We start from the raw sequence: 15,722 nt of genomic DNA on the forward strand, positions 1-15,722 counted from the left end.
ACAAAAACAAAAGAGAGAGAGAGAGAGAGAAAGAGAGATACACAACAGTCCTTTTGCTTCCTCACCAAGCTTTTTTAAAATTACTTTAAGCACAGCAGAAGAAAAAGTGTGGTAGAAAAAAAAACCCGAACCTCATTCCCCCTTGTTTTTGCTTCTGCAACTGCGCATGAGCACATCAGACTTATTTAATGCTGCAAAGACTTCATTTTTGCCATCAACGCCTCAAGGGACTCACCACCGTCTGTCGACACAAATTCCTCCTCCGTGTGGTTTGCCGCACTCCCCGCACCGCCGCTGTACGCGTACTCCACGCCGGCGTCTTCTGCACCGCCCGGCTGCGTTGCATGCACCGCCAAGTTCTCCTTCCCCTGCGCCTCCACCACAATTCCCCACTCTGCAGCGGATGCCGAAGCCTTCGCCTTCGCCGCCGCCCGTTCCTTCGCCTCCCGCTCCTCACGTTGTTTTCTCCCCTGATACAGTGGGTGGGCCGCGTCACCCATCAAAGCCCGCCGTGTGGCGTATTCCTGCTGCCGCTGCACGCAAGTCTCATTGCGGCACTCGGGGTTTGCCTTGATGGTGACGCAAGGGAAATGATCCCGCATCGCGTCGTAGCCGACGTACTCGCTCACTGTGCCAAAGTTCAGTAAATACTTCAGCGTGTTCTGCGCCATGAATCCCGCCACGATGCCCATGGTGGTGGGAAGTGACGCCGCACAGACACCCTCGCGCTTCGCCTCAGGCATCCCTGTCGCCACCACCAGCGGGGGGCAGCACTCATAGCAGGGGGTCACGCCCGGAAGCAAGAGCTGGATGTGGCCGCTGACAGCATTCTCCGCGACGCCGCTCTCCATCCATGGAATGTTATGAAGCAGGCAGGCGTAGTTGACTGTGAGACGGGCCTGAAAGTTGTCCACACAACAGAGCAAAAGATCCACAGGTGAATTCGGCTGCACACCGCCGTGCTTCGTGAGGGCGTCCACAAAATCATGCCAGTGTTCGGTGGAGGTGATACTAAAGGCGTATGGGACGATCTCCGTGTCCGGGTTGATGCTCTCCAGCGTCTGTTTTGCCGCCTTCACCTTAGTCATGCCCTGCTGCTCGGGACGGTAAAACAGGCGATTCATGTTGGCGAGCTCCACCTTATCGTAGTCAAAAAGCAAAATCTTTGTGATTCCACAACGCGTCAGCATCTCCGCCACAACACTCCCCACCCCACCTGCACCTATAATCGCAATAGACTTTTGACGAATAGCCTCATAGTTGTCTACCACGCCCATTCGCTGCAGTGCCATGAGTCGGCTATACGGATTGTCATCCCGCACCGTGGCGTCTAGGGTCTTTCGCTTACTTCCTTCCTGGTGCATTTGCTTTTTTTTTTTTTTGGGCCCTTCCTCCCTTGCTCACGCTCTGAGTCCCCCTCTTAGAAAATATTGGGCGACGCTGACAAAGACACACACACACACACACACACACACACAGAGGGAGAGAGAGAGAGGGACGCCACACAGGAGTAAAAGGGAACTAAAAGTGTGTTGAGTAGCAAATTCTTTCCTCTTCTCCTTTTTTTTTTCATTTTCCTCCTTCCGTTTTCTGTGCTGATGCGCAACGTCTGCATGCAACTTACTTCGGCAGGTGAGTGAACGAAGGGGGAAGAGCAAGAACGGCCTGCAAACTCCACATACGCGCAAAAAGGCCAAACTACTGTGGCTGGGTTGCCGGGGTTTCTGGTCGCACAAACAAAGACATACAACTTTCAAGAAAACGTTGCAAGTCCTCATCCTCCTCGCTAGGCTCCTCATCTTCCTTTGCCTCCTCCGCAATTTCCTGCATAAAGGCGTTAAAGTCCAGCGGAAACCGAGTTTCTACTGGAGGCTTCGCAGAGCCTGACAACATCAGCTCCTCCTCTCGCTGTTGCAGTCCTGCCTGAGTGCGGTCGCTGGACGACACGTTCGTGGGCGCCACAAACGAGGCAGACTGCGCCACCGACATGGCGGTGGTGACGCCAGCGGTGCAACTGACAATCGACTGCTGAGGGGATTTGCCGTCGACGGTTTCGCCGCCACGGCATCGCTTGCCGCCACGGCGTGGTGTGCTGGCCCTACCCTCAGCAGCCGTAGGAGCGTCCGGTGTGGCCCGTACCACGATCTCCCCGCCTGGGGAGAAAAGCGTACGCCCATTGCTGTGCGAAGGCGACGCGTCCACCTGCGAGGGCCCGTCAAAAAGACCCGACGGTCCCTGATTGAGAGACGCGGACACCAGGACACCCGGCGGTGAGCAGACGTTATTCTTCGCAGGATCTGCCCCATTGGTGGCACCTTCCAGGATAACAGCCGGCCCTGCGGTCGCGCTTGCTGTTATCGTGGGGAGGGCCTGCGGCGCCCCAGCCAAAGCGGGCGCTGCGTCCGGTGAAAGCGGCGCAACGTACGTGGAAGCCACTGGGGCCCCGACCTCGTGCATCTCACTCGCCGTACCTACACCACGGTCCTCACCAGTGACGGTGGTGACAGAGTTGGTGGAGTGACGGTTCGTTGCTGTGAATCCCTCGCCGCCGTCCAAGACCCGCTGTGGCACGTCAAAGGCAGCAATGTACATGGAGAATGTCACCTGAAATGAGTTCTCCACCGGCACTGGGTGTCTGCCAAACATATTCTGCGGCATAGCGGCAACGCCGTTGCCCGAAAAAACAGATACCGCAGAAGCAGCAGCATCTTTGGTTGCAGTTTTGATTGCTAATGCAGCTGCCTGTTGAGCCGCCTGCACTGTGATGGCCTCCACAAAAACGGGAAGGCCCTCCACCCCGGTGCGCACTCGAATCATCATACCAAGTTGATCCGCCAGAAGGCAGACTTGCTTGAATGGCTTCATCTCAATGATTTTTCCCGGAAGCAACACTTCACTTGCCCCTGCTGCACCGCATGCCTCATCCACGCCACTCTTTTCCCTCGACGCCGTTGCACTCCCACGGTGTGGCTCGCCGTCGTGGGGCTCATACTGCTGCATAAAGAGGAAGTGGTCCTGCGACGCCACAACCTTCGTCTCTGCCCCACCGCTTTTGCCACCATCCAGCGGCGGCTGGGCGCCTTCCATGATGTCCGCCTCGCCGTTATCCACAACCCACAGCTCAAGACGCGACTTGAGGGGTTGCATTACAACGCGCGGCCGTGACGCAGGGAACCAGGCAAGCAACGCTCCCCACAACCACGCTGCCGCACATGCATCAAAGCCAAAACGTTCAGGTGCAAAAAAAGCGCGTTCCGGCCGTCCCTCCGCCAACGGGAGCCCAAACTTTTTCGTTGTGCCGCAGGACAACACGCACTCCCACTGCAGTGCGTCACAGGCGGCCATATCGGACGCAGAGGTGGCGTCGTAGTGAACGTGCACAGCACACAAGCCCTGCGACTGGCGTAGCACCGTCACGGTAAGGGCCTTTGTGGGGAGCAGCAAAAAAGACTCCCCGCTGCCATTGATATCGTTGTGACGCGACGGATTTGTCTCAGACGTTGGACTGCCCTCTTGTCCTGAAGAATTTGCCGCGCTATTTCCATGAATGTAGTGGTAGCCCTCAAGATGGCAGGCGGCAATGCTCACAAGCATGTGCGTGCTTCGGGTACTGTTCACCGCACGTAGCTGCAGCACGTCCTGGTGCGGCTCGAAGAAGATCCCCTCGCCCTGCTTGCAGACGGTCTGCAGCAGGTGCATAAACGGCCGCACCGAGGCCCCTGTAATAGAAAAGCTAAGAAACATACGTTTGCATCAATGTTAACCCTCCCCCTCCCCCACGTCGTCCTCTCCCTACGGCTTATGCCCAACACTGGCGTTGGACAAGAGCGGCCAAACTACAAATAAACGGTAAAGCAAAATGAAAAAGGCGAATACAAAATATGTGCAGCTTCGTATGTATGTGGATGTTACTCTCTGGTGCAGGAGTCCCAATGCCTCCCACCAAATAGTAATACAAACACAAACGAGGTCCCCACCACTGCTACAAGCACAGCACCTTCCGCTTTCATCTTCCACTACTACACACACGGCACAAGCGCAAACACACGCACGCAGATGCGTAGGGAGAGAAATGGTAATTGACTCCCACCCCACCTTTTTGAGGCAATTTTCATACCAAACCCACACCAATAATAGAAAAAAAAAAAAAAAACAACAACAACAAAAAAAAATAAATACGGTGAAAATTGTTGGTTGTGAAAGAGGCGGCGCAGGGGGAGGGGCGAGGAACAAACATCCGGGAAAAGAAGCAGGAGAAAAGACTGTATCCCTTCCTCTCTTGTTTGTTGCAGCATACAACATAACTCAAAAACAAAGTCAAAACAAGCAGAAAAAAAAGCAAAAAAAAAAAGAAGAAAAAAGGAAAGTATTACAGTCAAACTCCCTACGTCCCCGTATACCTGCATGCACTCCTGCCTGCGCCTCTTCCCCACATCCTCAACCCAAACTCCTCCACTTCTTTCTTGCCTTGCGCATTGACCAGCCTATTTCGTGATTGCCGGTGTGTCCAATGCCGGTGGAACACGTGGTGTGACGGGCGAGCCCATGCGCTTAATTTCCTTCGAGGCATACGCTGGGTTAAGGAACTTTGGGCAAGTTATGCTGCAATTGTAAATGTTGTGGCAAAAGTTCACCAAAGAGCCATGCTCAAACATCTTGACACGGCTGTCATAATCGCGGTCTAGCGGCTCAATCAACCAGCGATACGCTTGCAGTAGAACGGCAGGCCCGAGAAAGTGTTCACGGTTCCACCAGTACTGGGGACAACTGCCGGTGCAGGAGGCGCAAAGCACACACTCGTAAAGGCCCTCCAGTCGATTTCTATTGCTGCTATGCACCTTCTCCTTGAGGTACCAGCGGCTCACAGTGTACGGGTTGTTTCCATAGCCTGGTCGCTGTGTCATGACGTGAAAGGCGGTCTTGCAATTGTCCTTTGCTATAAACACCGTGTCAGGCTTGGGTGATGAATTCCTCAAGATGCGGCGATACATGAAGAGAGGGCTGCTGTATCGTGCCACTTGGCCTGGAAGCGGGGCCGAGGGCATTTCTGCAAGTTATTCCACTTTTTCTTTTCCTACCACGCTACGCCTGTACAAATATATATATATATCTCCACGTGTCTATTGTACGCACGTCTACTCCTCGCTCGCCACGTCCTTCTGCTGCACTGACTAAACTAATGCGGGGGATGCTGATTTGCTACTGCTTAATTCCCTCCCTCCCCCCCCCCAGAGACGGCGGCAACGCCACAAGCAAAAAAAAAAAAAACGCAGAAAAACAACCGAGAAGATGTGTGTATATATACATATGTATATATCCATAGTGTTTTGCTTTCAGGAAAAAACCCTCTTTGCACGTGGACCACAGCCATGCTTTTCACGCATGCAAGGCCGTCTCACAGCGACCGTTGCCGCCAAAAAGGAAAAAAGAAGGAAAACGGGAATATCGCTCGTTTCTTCGTTTCTGCTTTTCTGTTTGTTTGTATGGTGTCGCCGCCACGCACCGCCGCTGCCGCCGTTCTTCACCACCAGCGCCGATGCGGCGGGAGGACACGCGTAACAACGACGGACAAAGTTCGACACGCGACGCACACACACGCACATCGACCAAACAAAAAAGGAAGAAGCTACAAAGCAAAAAACCCAAAACCCAAAAACAAACAAACAAAAAAGAACACGTCGAGACAAATCACGTAAAACAAAAAAAAAGAGAGCGGGAAACCCACGCACCCACGCCGCACAGGGCCTACCAGTTCATGCGGTGCGGTACATCACCTGGCTTGATGGTGAAGACGGAGTGAAGGTAGCCGGCCTTTTCCTTCCCCAGTGGGTCCTTCTTGATGGCCTCAACGAGCGCGGCATCAACCTTCTTCTGCAGCTGCGCACGGGCGTCGCTGACGATCCCCTTCGGTGCCGCCTTCGCCGTCTTCTTGGCCTTCCGCTCCGCGGCCTTCTTGGCCTTGTCGCCCATGAACTCGCCCTCCGACTTCACGCGCTTCTCCTGCTTCGGGCGCTTGAAGATGTCAGCGGTGATGCCGCTCACGTCCACGTTCTTCACGTCCACCTTCGTCGAGGTCGCGATGATGTAACGAGAGTCGATGCGACGGATCGGCACGCCGTTGTATTTCATGGGCCCAGAGATGACCAGCGGGCCGTTCCCGGGCAGCTGCTTCAAAATCACCGCACGGCGGCCACGAAAGCGCCCGGCAAGAATGATTGCGATGGTGCCAGGTGTGCAGCTCTTACGCACCGTCGTGTACTCGGGGCTCTTACGGCTCACCTTCTTGGCGACCTTCTTGGTGGCGCGCTTCTTCGTAGCTGGGGCCATGCTTTTTTCAATTGTTATTTCTTCCTTTTAAGGTCCCTACCTCGCCGCTCTCCCTTTTACGATCAGTCCCTACGACGGCAACGACGTAGACGTGGTGACAAGGCAGAGACATAAGGCGAAAAGTAAACAAATGGGCAAACAAACGGATGCGAAGAAGAAAAAATACAAGGAGAACGCAGAGGAAAAATCCCAAAGGAATCAAACAAGCAAAAAAAAGAAAAAAAAAAAAAGAAAAAGCGCGCTGCATGACACGGGGCCCTGTCTTTGTGGGGGAAAACACCCACGCGGTCACTGTGCGGCGGCGCGGCTGTGGGCCTCTGTCCCGCTCCTCTCGCCTTTGCGTCTCCTGCCCACGCGGGCGGCGAAGACGCTGGCAGATGTTTGTGCGGGAAAACAACAAGAGAAAAAAGAAAAAAAAGAAAACACAAGAAAAAAGAAAAACAGAAAAAGAGAGGAAGCAACATGTAGTGGCCGCCCAAAGTAAAACAAACAAGATCAAACAGTGAGGACTCTACACTTTTCCTACGCACGCAGTCACACGGAAGCCACCGCCTTGGGAGCCGCTTAAGTGGCCACGCAACAAACCACCTGAACACACACGCACATGCACGATCCTATTGATGCATGCAACACTGTTCGACTACTTCTGCAGCAGCACCGGACAGGCACCGCCGTGTCCACTTGGCATTCACCCGCTTCCCCCACAAATGCAGCTGAAAAACGAAAACAAAAAAAAACGAAAACAAAAAAAAAAACCCAACAGGGGAGTGAAGGGAGGAAGAGGGGCATATTGACAAAAACAAACAAAGACTAAAGTCAAGGATAGTTCACGGACAAGTTTGAGCATAAACTATCACAACTTCCCGTAACTCAAAAAAAAAAAAACCTTACTCACCCCTCCCCCTCCCCGGATAAACACGCAGCGCACTCCCTGCCCTCACTGCAGTGCTCCCTCTTCCCCCCACTTCATTTCCCAATGAACAAAACAACAAACAACACGTGCGTGCTAACACGGATAGCGCGAGAATGCATGCAACAAAAAGTTCCAACTGCGGTTGGAAACAAGATCAACAGCAGAAGGAAAGAAATAAAGAAACAACAACCAGAACAAAGTTTCAATATGTTTCCCTGTCTCAAAAGTAGGTGCTCCTTCACACCATCCACATCATTCTTTCTCTGCTACAGCCGCTGCCGCTTAATCTGCCTACATGCAGCGTGACACCCCCTTCAACCCCACCCCGCTTAGTTACAGCAACGTGCAGAAATGCACCCCACACTCCTCAATATGCCCCTGTTCCCCTGTTTATTTGTGCTAACTCTACTCCCATTCCACCTCCCTCCATGCTACACCAGTTTTGTTTGGACGTCTTCCGTCCTCGCCCAAGCGATAAAGAAAGAAAAATCAGGCGTAGCACACACTTACACACCCATCACAACCTGCCCACCATCGGGGAGAGAGACATCATACATACGCTTTCTCGTTTAATGATAGAAAACACCCCCTCCCCCTCTCTCTCTCTTTCTCTCTCTCAAAGAAAAAAAAAACATGTGGTCTAAGTATTATTTCATTCATCCATGGAACCACAGAACCCCACACAGCACAAATGAGGGAATAAACAACAAAAAAAAAAAAAGAAAGAAAAATACAAAAAAGAAAAAAAAGACACGGCCAATAGACGTTTTCATACCCACACATCTCTCAAGAGGCTGTTAGTACGGCAACCGATAGCAGCGACCCTTCCTCCCTTGCATGCTTTGGCATCACTTCCCCTTAGCCATGGCTGAGGCGCGCTCAATGTGTATGCTCATGAACGAGAAAAAGTCAAACTCGTTACTGTCCATGCCTGTGGAGTACACGTACTCGGATGCAAGCCACATGGCACAAATGGCATGCTGATAGGCAACGGGAACCCGCTGCATCAACAAGTCCAGTGGCACCACCTCAAGCAGTGTTTTGGGAGTGTAATGTTGAAGAATATAACGTACAAGTTTTTGATTCTTAAATGCGTCGCTTGCAAGCATGCTAGCACGCATTTGTACATTCTTCCCACTAAGAGCATCCGCAATAATTGTCTTTGGAGTCCCAGGGTGGGACTCGTGGTCGCGCCAGATGGCGTCGAACTCTCGCTGGGCATTATTCTCAATGCGGGCAATGATGTCGTTCACGTAATTCTTGTAAAACTCCGGCACCTTCTCTGGGTTTTGGACGCACATGTATTTGGCATGCTCCTCATCTGAGAGAGCCAGTCCCGCGTATACCTCAAGTGAGGAGGAGGTAACCCCGCCCTTGTTACCTGACGCGTCCTTAAACAGGACAACACCACAGCGCTCCAGCGCCAAACGGGCGTCCTGAGAAATGAATAGATTTGCCCCCTCCACAATAATCTTAAACTTGAGGGACTCTGGCATTTGAAACTTGCCCGCCAGCATGGCCTCCCCCTCGACATCGGGCACCTTCAGGAAGCGACCGACATTCGCCAGTGTGACGCTGCGGGGGCGGCCACCACATGGGACAAACACATCGGCCTCGGTGTACTTTGTAAAGTGAAACTCGTCACGGAACAGGGCACCGTCGTCTACGTAAGTTCCATCTGGCAGAACCACATTTTTATCCTCCGTCAACACCAAAAATCCTTTTGGGGAAAGTTTAGATTTGTCAAAGTGAGACAGCTGCAGGCGGCGCAACGCCAGGCGTTTTAACTCCTCCCGATCAATTCCATTGGGGTCATGCAGTGAGCCGGAGATGTCGGAAATCGCCACCAGTTTTTCCCGGCTTTGAAGAATTTCGTTAGAGCCAAGGTCCCCATCGGGCCCACCGGTCTGGAACTTTGTCATCTCCTCCTCCTTCAGACCAAGTTTGCTGTACACGCCACGCACAAAGGTGCGCACGGAGCGAGTTGTCATACCGTACACATCATGGGGAATACCACCCATGGAGGGGTCTTTTCCAGTGGTGAAAGACTTCCATGCGGAGTACCCGCGCCGCTTGCTATGCAAAGCGCCGTCGGAGGGAAAGGTCCCTGCCGTATTCTCGTCTGGACCCAAGAACAATATTTCCGTCTGCTTCAAGTTATCTACAATGCCGGATTCACCTGGCAAAATGGTATCCAGCAGGGCATCCGTATATTGTAGAAAAACCCTTTGGCAACGAGAATAATCAAAACGGGTCAGATAGCGGCTTGAAACAAGAATCGTCCCTTTACTTCCTCCCTCTGGAATGTCCTTGTTCTTCAAGAGCTGTGTGTAGGCAAGATTGTAGTTCTCCTGAAACACCGACCTCTTGTTGCGCCGGTATGCATTTTCCTTCGACAAAATTATACGTATACCACCACGGGCGATATCGGTAAACCGCACATGAAATCCACGCCATTGTCCACCAGCAAGAAGAAAAACGCCGTGCGGCACACGTGGATACTCAAGCTCCTTAAGGAATGACGGGTCAAGACGGAAGCAAAGTGCCACCTTCTCCTTTTTAAAGAAATTGTGCTTCACAACAACCTCATTAAAGCGCAATAAGGACTTGAAAATTTCAACGTCATGCATCGGACGCTGGTCTTCTCTGAAGCGATCGACAATTTTCTTTTCAATGGCCTGACGTGACACAGGTGTGGTGCCACGGCGGAAGTCTTCGTAGATTTCGATCATATACTCCGGGTACTGGCTGATGAGGGTACCAATGTACCGTTCTGACATCATCTCGAGCGTTAAGGAGTTGCGTAGGGAGTTGAGACGGTTGATGCCAGTCGATTCCCTTGAAAGAACTGTCCGAAGGTGACGGTAGTCGTCCGAGGTGGGGTTTGGCGTAAAGTAAAAGGCAAACACAAGGGCTGAATCGGTAAAGACGCTCTGCTCCACGTTGAACACGAGATCCTCGTGTAGGCGGGTGATGGAGTTGGGAGGACGATTGGGGAGCAGGCCCACCATCGACGCACGATCCTGTAGCTGCGCACTCGAGGCGCCCGCGACGTAAAGCGTGTAAATATGAACACCACTTGAAAAGGTCTCCGAAAAGCAGCGATGCACCACCGCTCCTGGAATTTCTTGTATGATGGCCATAAGGGATGCCAGGTAGTAGTTGCGATCGGCTGCGATGGCCATGGAGAAACACATTTCACCACCTTCTCCCTCAAGGACCGTAAAGACAGGCCCAACGGAATCATCAAAACGTTCCAGAAGTTCCTCATAGCGCTTCTGCAGCTCTGGTGAGCGTTCTTCAAGGAAAACACGGCTTGCAAGCTGCTTAATATCCCTCTCTTCTGGTGCTGGGTTTGGGTTCACAAACGGCTGCCATTTGGCGGTGTAGACGCAGGTGGAGCCGCCGTCGGTGGTGTATCCACGCATAGAAATAGACTGCTTTGGTTTCTTTTCACGACCCACAAACATTGAAAGGCGTCGAACAGTACGGAGTTGGCTTGCATGATCGTGTGCGCAAATGTAAAAGGCAGAGTCTTCTGTTTCGTGAACGTGCTCAAATGGTTCTCCCATCATTTGCTTTGCCTTGGCGCAGAGAAATCCCATGACGTGGCTTGCCGCTTCATCCTCGGAGTAGCAGCGGCCGTAGGAGCCGTCGGTGAGGTCGCCTGTAAAGAACTGCACCGCACTCCGTATGGAGGTCTCGTCAAACGCGCTACGCCTCTTCGCCACCTCGATGATGGTATCAGCGTTCATGTCAGTCGTGAGAAAACGAAAGCTGTCGCCGGCATGATAGCGAAGTGCCGCAGTGGCCACACAAGCTCGAACCCCAAAGCGCCACATCGTACTTCCTTCTTTGCTTCAAATAACTTCAAGCGAGTACAACTTTTTTCCCTCTTTGCTTGCTTTAAGCCTTTTATCTCTTGCCTTTTGTTTGCTGGCTCTTCGCCCCAAACAAACAACACACACACACACACACACACAGAGAGAGAGAGAGAGAGAGAGAGAGCCAGACAGGACATATATGCAAGTAAAGCACATAAAAAAAAAAGAAGAATATCCATCTATATATAAAGAAAACATGCACCAGACATGAGAGGAAGAGAAAAGCGGCGGTGCCGCGACCGCCCGCAGCAGCGAACGCGAACACACAGGAGTCGTAGCCGCCCACAAACGAAGACCAGAAGAGTTTGCCGGTCACTAGTACCGCGCGGCTCACCAAAAAAAAAAAAAAAAAAAACGTAACGAGGACTTACATATTACTTTAAATTACGCCTTGTTTTGTTCTTTTTTTTTTTAAGTGTTTCCCTTTTTACCTCCCTCAGTTGCTTTTGCTTTGTTCTTGCTCCCTCACCTCACCCACATCCCCCTATTCCTCTCCAAGCTCACATCTGCCGCGTTAGAACGAGGCCCATCGCAGCTTCGAGCGAGTCCCGTGCTGCAGAGTGGTGAAGGACACTGAGTGCTTCAACGCCGTGACGGCAATGCTTATCCGCATACTCCATGGCTTCCGCAATACACCCATGACGCTCTACCGCCTCCATGCACATTGACGCGTCGCCCGGATACTTAAAGCGACGCCGCACTGCCTCATCCACGCGAGCCTCTTGCCGGGCGGCAAGAAGCACCGGCAGGGTTGCGATGCCCTCGTTGATGTCTGCCATTTTTGGTTTGCCCAAATTCTTCTCGTCACCTGTGATATCGAGGCAGTCATCCACAATTTGAAAGGCAATACCTAGGCGCCTTCCAAACTCCGCCGCTGCAGTTTCATACGCCGCATTTTGCGGATTTGCTAGAACCGCCGTCGACGCGAGGGAGTTAGCTATAAGGGATGCCGTCTTGCAGTAGGTTTTCTGTTCATAACTCTCAAGGTCAAAGCAGCCATCCATCTGCATTATTTCACCAGCGGTAAGGTCTTCCAGTGCGGTGGACATGAGCACCACGATGCGAGGCACAAGGAGAGTGGCTATCCACAGCGAGGCACGGGCGAGGAGGAAATCACCTGCCAGCACAGCCAGCTTTGCGTCGTAAACGCGGTGAAGCGCGGGTTGACCACGGCGTGTGTCGCTGTTATCAATGACGTCATCGTGGACGAGGGAGGCGGTGTGGATAAGCTCCGTCACTTCTCCAAGGCGCAGGAATGGCCGAATCGTGCCAGGGGAAATATCATCCAGTGAGTCAATGCTAGTTTCGCGAAGCTGCTCGCTGACATGTGGTGGAAGCAGCGCGTGCGCCATCATTGCCACCAGCGTTGGGCGCAACATCTTTCCACCTGATGCAACGACGTATTTGGCGGCGTGGTCAAGTACGGCGTTGTTCCTGTTGCTGACAAGCGCGGCAATATGCTGCTGCATCATTTTTACCTCACGTGCCACCGACGCGAACGGCCGCCCCTTCTCTGTCAGCATGGAACTCGAGCTGGCAGTGGTTGCCGCGGCCCGCCAGATGAAGCCGGGTTTCAGCATGAAGCTTACAACGCCTTGCTCACAAAAAAAAGCAAAGAAAAACAGAGAGGAAAAAATCAACTACGACAACAAACGAAATTATACCTCTCTTCGATGTGTGTGTGTGTATGGGTGAGTGTAAGCTTAGCAACTCCGTCCCCACTTCTCCTCTTCGCCGTGTCTATTCCCCAGCGCCTCTACTGCAGGGCCAAGTAAAGTGAGGAAAAAAAAAGAGAGGAGACACATACGAAAGAGAACGAGAAAAAATAATAAAACCACATCCAGTAGAGCTCGCTTAATATTATACACACAAACGGACGTATCCCACTCAGATTACACCGCATACGTGCGTGATAGAAGGGAAGGATGAGGTGAACGTGCGGCACATCGTCGTCTCCATCCTGGACGGTGGTGCGTCAGGTTTTCAATTTGCTCTTTTCTTCTTTATTTCTTGGAACACACACACACACACACACAGTCAAAGCAGAAGAGAAATAAAAAAAAGAAAGAGAAAGTGAAAGAGAAAGGGGGCGACACAGAGGTACCTGTGGGAATCGTTCACAGACGACGCCTCCTCTTCATAAGCTGGTCCATTCCCAAGCCACCATCATCCTCATCATCGTCGTCCGTCGATCCATCATCGTTGCCAAGTTGAAGGCCATCCTTGACGACTCCCAGCTCTTCGCTCTGCACCAGTGCCTCCATCTCACGACGGATGCCCTCGTTACTGATGACCGCGGAACCAAAAACTCCTTTGCGTATTCCACCAGCCGGGCGCGCGCCGGTTTCGTCGTCGTCCGCATACAACGAGGGCACTTGTTGGTCCATCGAGGAGCCTTCCTGTTTCACGCCCAGGTACGAGGATGCCGGCGCAGCCATTGCCGCACTTCCATGGGGGCAACTGAAATGGGAAGACGTATAATCGGTGACGCCGACACCATGACCCCCAGCCGCTGCCTCATCCACCGTCTTCAGGAGGTCTTCATCCGCTTCTAGTGCCTCTACAGTGATTCCCAGTCTGGCAGCCGCCTTTGCTAACCGGCGCTGTCGCACCTCTTGTTGCTTCTCCCGCTCTCGAAGCTCGCGCTCCAGCCGAATTCGATCCAAACGTTCTTCGCGAGTCTCCTTCTTTCTTTGGGTTGAGGAATGCACCATGTCCAATGCGGCCTTTTCCAGCAATTCTCTGGCGCGCCGCGTGGCCTCCGCCTCTCTTTCTGCCTGCCGGCGCTCTTCCTCCTCCTGATGGGCTTTCTCACGAGCGGCCTGCTCCGCCTCCACCTCTTTTCGTGCCTGCTGCATCGCCATGGCGAGACTCATGACCTGCTCGCTTATCCCACCACCACTATCCGCCTGCATGTCGGCCTGTTGCGCCAGGCGCTGCTCCAGCGGGATAATCAATTTTCGCTTGTTTTTCCAGTTCCCGATACTAAACGGCACGGTAACCGCACCGTCGGCGGTGGAGGAGGCGGAGGCTCCCCCTTCGCCAAGGTTGCTTGGGCCCTTCTTGGTGCGTGTGGGTGACCGCACAATGGGTGCCGGGTCATGCATCCCAGCGGCGCCAACCTCCCCTGGCAGCACAATTTCCAGCACCGGCTTCGTCTGCTGCGTCTGCCGGATCTTCCGACCACTGATGTCTTCCTTCTGCATCTGCCGAATACGCAGCACCCCCTCCAACGCCTCTCTAGTTTTTTCCGTTGTTTCTGCCAGTTCCTCCACCTCACAATATGGATCCACACCCCCGCTCACAGCAAAGGTGGAAGCGCCATCCGACGAGGCGACAACGAGGGTCCCGGTGTCCGACGCAGCAGTGGATGAAATGAATGGGGGGACCCGCTGCGAGGGCATAGCAGCTGTGTCAGACGCCCGCGCTTCCCGTTCACTTGCAAGCCGCTGCCTCACAACTGGCGGTGGTGGCTTTTGTCCCATACCTAGCGGGTACTGCGCAAAGAAGCACTCCGCAAAGGCTCCGCCATCTTCACTGCTGCTCCACATTCACCACGACACACAACGCCGCAAATGACACCGTTTTTTTTTTTATCCGTTCTTATTTCTCCTCCCCCCTTTTGTGCAGTTTTTTTCCCTACTCCACTACGAAGGTAGACAAAACACACAAACAGACCAAACCCACGGCAGGCAGGTAGACGAAACACCCGACAGCTGCAGTGCAGAGCACTGCCCAGACCCCACGAGCGCACACACACACACACACATAACGCCTCGACCCCCCAAAACCTTCAGCAGAAGCAATAAAAATGCTAAAAAATCCGCGACCAATATAAGAAACACGCAAGCACACAGAAAAAAAAAACCTATGAACAGAACACTGGGTCCTGCAGACGAGAAACTCAGCCCTCCCATCATCGCTCAGACCAGTGCTTCAATAACACAGTCCATCTTCCCAAGTATAAAAGCAACTTGTATCAGCTGCTTTCACTCCACTACCATTTACCCTGATAATGCACGCACAAATAAATCAACAAAAAAACCTTTAACTATTCACTCATGACGCTTTCACCTGTACTTACAACCAAACCTGCCCCAAAAACAAAACAAAAAGACATAATGCTAAGCTACGGCATTAAAGTACTCCTTGGACTTCGCAGGATCCGGCTTCATCGTCTTGCCGCCAGGCTTCCAGCTGGCGGGGCACACCTCGCCGTGCTCCTCCACAAACTGGAACGCCTTCACGAGGCGGAGGGCCTCGTCCACATCGCGACCAACAGGGAGGTCATTGACGGTAATCTGCCGCAGGTTCTGCTTCGGGTCAATGATGAAAAGACCGCGGTACGCCACACCATCTTCCTCCTTCAGCACGCCGTACGCCTTCATGACGGACTTGGTCTTGTCGGCAAGAATGGGGATGTTCATCTTGCCAAGCCCACCCTCCTTGCGCTCAAGATTTGTCCAGGCCAGGTGGGAGTACTCACTGTCCATAGAGCAGGCAAGCACCTCGCACCCAACGTCATTGAACTCCTTCACGCGGTCGGAAAACTGACAGATTTCTGTAGGGCAGACAAAGGTAAAGTCCAGCGGGTAGAA

The 15,722-nt window shown here is 52.8% G+C and overlaps 8 protein-coding genes across 8 annotated transcripts, besides 17 other annotated features; all 8 read right to left on the bottom strand.

Annotated features, from left to right (window-relative positions):
• The first annotated feature begins 11 nt into the window (after nt 1-11).
• Nucleotides 12-38: a microsatellite.
• A 147-nt stretch (nt 39-185) lies between these two features.
• Nucleotides 186-1,364, bottom strand: TraAM80_08322 (putative NAD/FAD dependent dehydrogenase; the record flags this gene model as incomplete). The annotated part of the gene is made up of 1 exon (XM_029385074.1): nt 186-1,364. The coding sequence occupies one exon, from the start codon at nt 1,362-1,364 to the stop codon at nt 186-188; it is 1,179 nt and encodes a 392-aa protein (XP_029235060.1).
• An 85-nt stretch (nt 1,365-1,449) lies between these two features.
• Nucleotides 1,450-1,478: a microsatellite.
• Nucleotides 1,479-1,698: 220 nt separating this feature from the next.
• Nucleotides 1,699-3,744, bottom strand: TraAM80_08323 (uncharacterized protein; the record flags this gene model as incomplete). The annotated part of the gene is made up of 1 exon (XM_029385075.1): nt 1,699-3,744. One exon carries the CDS (start codon nt 3,742-3,744, stop codon nt 1,699-1,701), a length of 2,046 nt encoding a protein of 681 aa, XP_029235061.1.
• A 385-nt stretch (nt 3,745-4,129) lies between these two features.
• Nucleotides 4,130-4,176: a sequence feature (A-rich).
• Nucleotides 4,177-4,484: 308 nt separating this feature from the next.
• Nucleotides 4,485-5,045, bottom strand: TraAM80_08324 (succinate dehydrogenase; the record flags this gene model as incomplete). The annotated part of the gene is made up of 1 exon (XM_029385076.1): nt 4,485-5,045. The coding sequence occupies one exon, from the start codon at nt 5,043-5,045 to the stop codon at nt 4,485-4,487; it is 561 nt and encodes a 186-aa protein (XP_029235062.1).
• Nucleotides 5,046-5,608: 563 nt separating this feature from the next.
• Nucleotides 5,609-5,708: a sequence feature (A-rich).
• A 37-nt stretch (nt 5,709-5,745) lies between these two features.
• TraAM80_08325 (large subunit ribosomal protein L6e) lies at nt 5,746-6,327 on the bottom strand (the record flags this gene model as incomplete). The annotated part of the gene is made up of 1 exon (XM_029385077.1): nt 5,746-6,327. The coding sequence occupies one exon, from the start codon at nt 6,325-6,327 to the stop codon at nt 5,746-5,748; it is 582 nt and encodes a 193-aa protein (XP_029235063.1).
• A 200-nt stretch (nt 6,328-6,527) lies between these two features.
• Nucleotides 6,528-6,563: a sequence feature (A-rich).
• A 480-nt stretch (nt 6,564-7,043) lies between these two features.
• Nucleotides 7,044-7,083: a microsatellite.
• A 319-nt stretch (nt 7,084-7,402) lies between these two features.
• Nucleotides 7,403-7,426: a microsatellite.
• Nucleotides 7,427-7,829: 403 nt separating this feature from the next.
• Nucleotides 7,830-7,858: a microsatellite.
• An 80-nt stretch (nt 7,859-7,938) lies between these two features.
• Nucleotides 7,939-7,989: a sequence feature (A-rich).
• Nucleotides 7,990-8,088: 99 nt separating this feature from the next.
• TraAM80_08326 (glutamate dehydrogenase) lies at nt 8,089-11,082 on the bottom strand (the record flags this gene model as incomplete). Its single annotated transcript, XM_029385078.1, has 1 exon — nt 8,089-11,082. One exon carries the CDS (start codon nt 11,080-11,082, stop codon nt 8,089-8,091), a length of 2,994 nt encoding a protein of 997 aa, XP_029235064.1.
• A 108-nt stretch (nt 11,083-11,190) lies between these two features.
• Nucleotides 11,191-11,222: a microsatellite.
• Nucleotides 11,223-11,248: a microsatellite.
• A 211-nt stretch (nt 11,249-11,459) lies between these two features.
• Nucleotides 11,460-11,479: a microsatellite.
• Nucleotides 11,480-11,624: 145 nt separating this feature from the next.
• On the bottom strand, nt 11,625-12,704 carry TraAM80_08327 (farnesyl synthetase; the record flags this gene model as incomplete). The annotated part of the gene is made up of 1 exon (XM_029385079.1): nt 11,625-12,704. The coding sequence occupies one exon, from the start codon at nt 12,702-12,704 to the stop codon at nt 11,625-11,627; it is 1,080 nt and encodes a 359-aa protein (XP_029235065.1).
• Nucleotides 12,705-12,798: 94 nt separating this feature from the next.
• Nucleotides 12,799-12,823: a microsatellite.
• Nucleotides 12,824-12,905: 82 nt separating this feature from the next.
• Nucleotides 12,906-12,947: a sequence feature (A-rich).
• Nucleotides 12,948-13,139: 192 nt separating this feature from the next.
• Nucleotides 13,140-13,160: a microsatellite.
• Nucleotides 13,161-13,163: 3 nt separating this feature from the next.
• Nucleotides 13,164-13,210: a sequence feature (A-rich).
• A 31-nt stretch (nt 13,211-13,241) lies between these two features.
• TraAM80_08328 (SNW domain-containing protein 1) lies at nt 13,242-14,675 on the bottom strand (the record flags this gene model as incomplete). Its single annotated transcript, XM_029385080.1, has 1 exon — nt 13,242-14,675. One exon carries the CDS (start codon nt 14,673-14,675, stop codon nt 13,242-13,244), a length of 1,434 nt encoding a protein of 477 aa, XP_029235066.1.
• A 200-nt stretch (nt 14,676-14,875) lies between these two features.
• Nucleotides 14,876-14,893: a microsatellite.
• Nucleotides 14,894-15,248: 355 nt separating this feature from the next.
• On the bottom strand, nt 15,249-15,722 carry TraAM80_08329 (tryparedoxin peroxidase; the record flags this gene model as incomplete). The annotated part of the gene is made up of 1 exon (XM_029385081.1): nt 15,249-15,722. A coding segment is annotated over one exon (474 nt), but the record flags the coding sequence as incomplete, so codon positions are not given.

The sequence above is a fragment of the Trypanosoma rangeli genome (assembly GCF_003719475.1).
Source record: "Trypanosoma rangeli strain AM80 chromosome Unknown Tra_15.4_contig_00401, whole genome shotgun sequence".
Lineage (NCBI taxonomy): Eukaryota > Euglenozoa > Kinetoplastea > Trypanosomatida > Trypanosomatidae > Trypanosoma > Trypanosoma rangeli.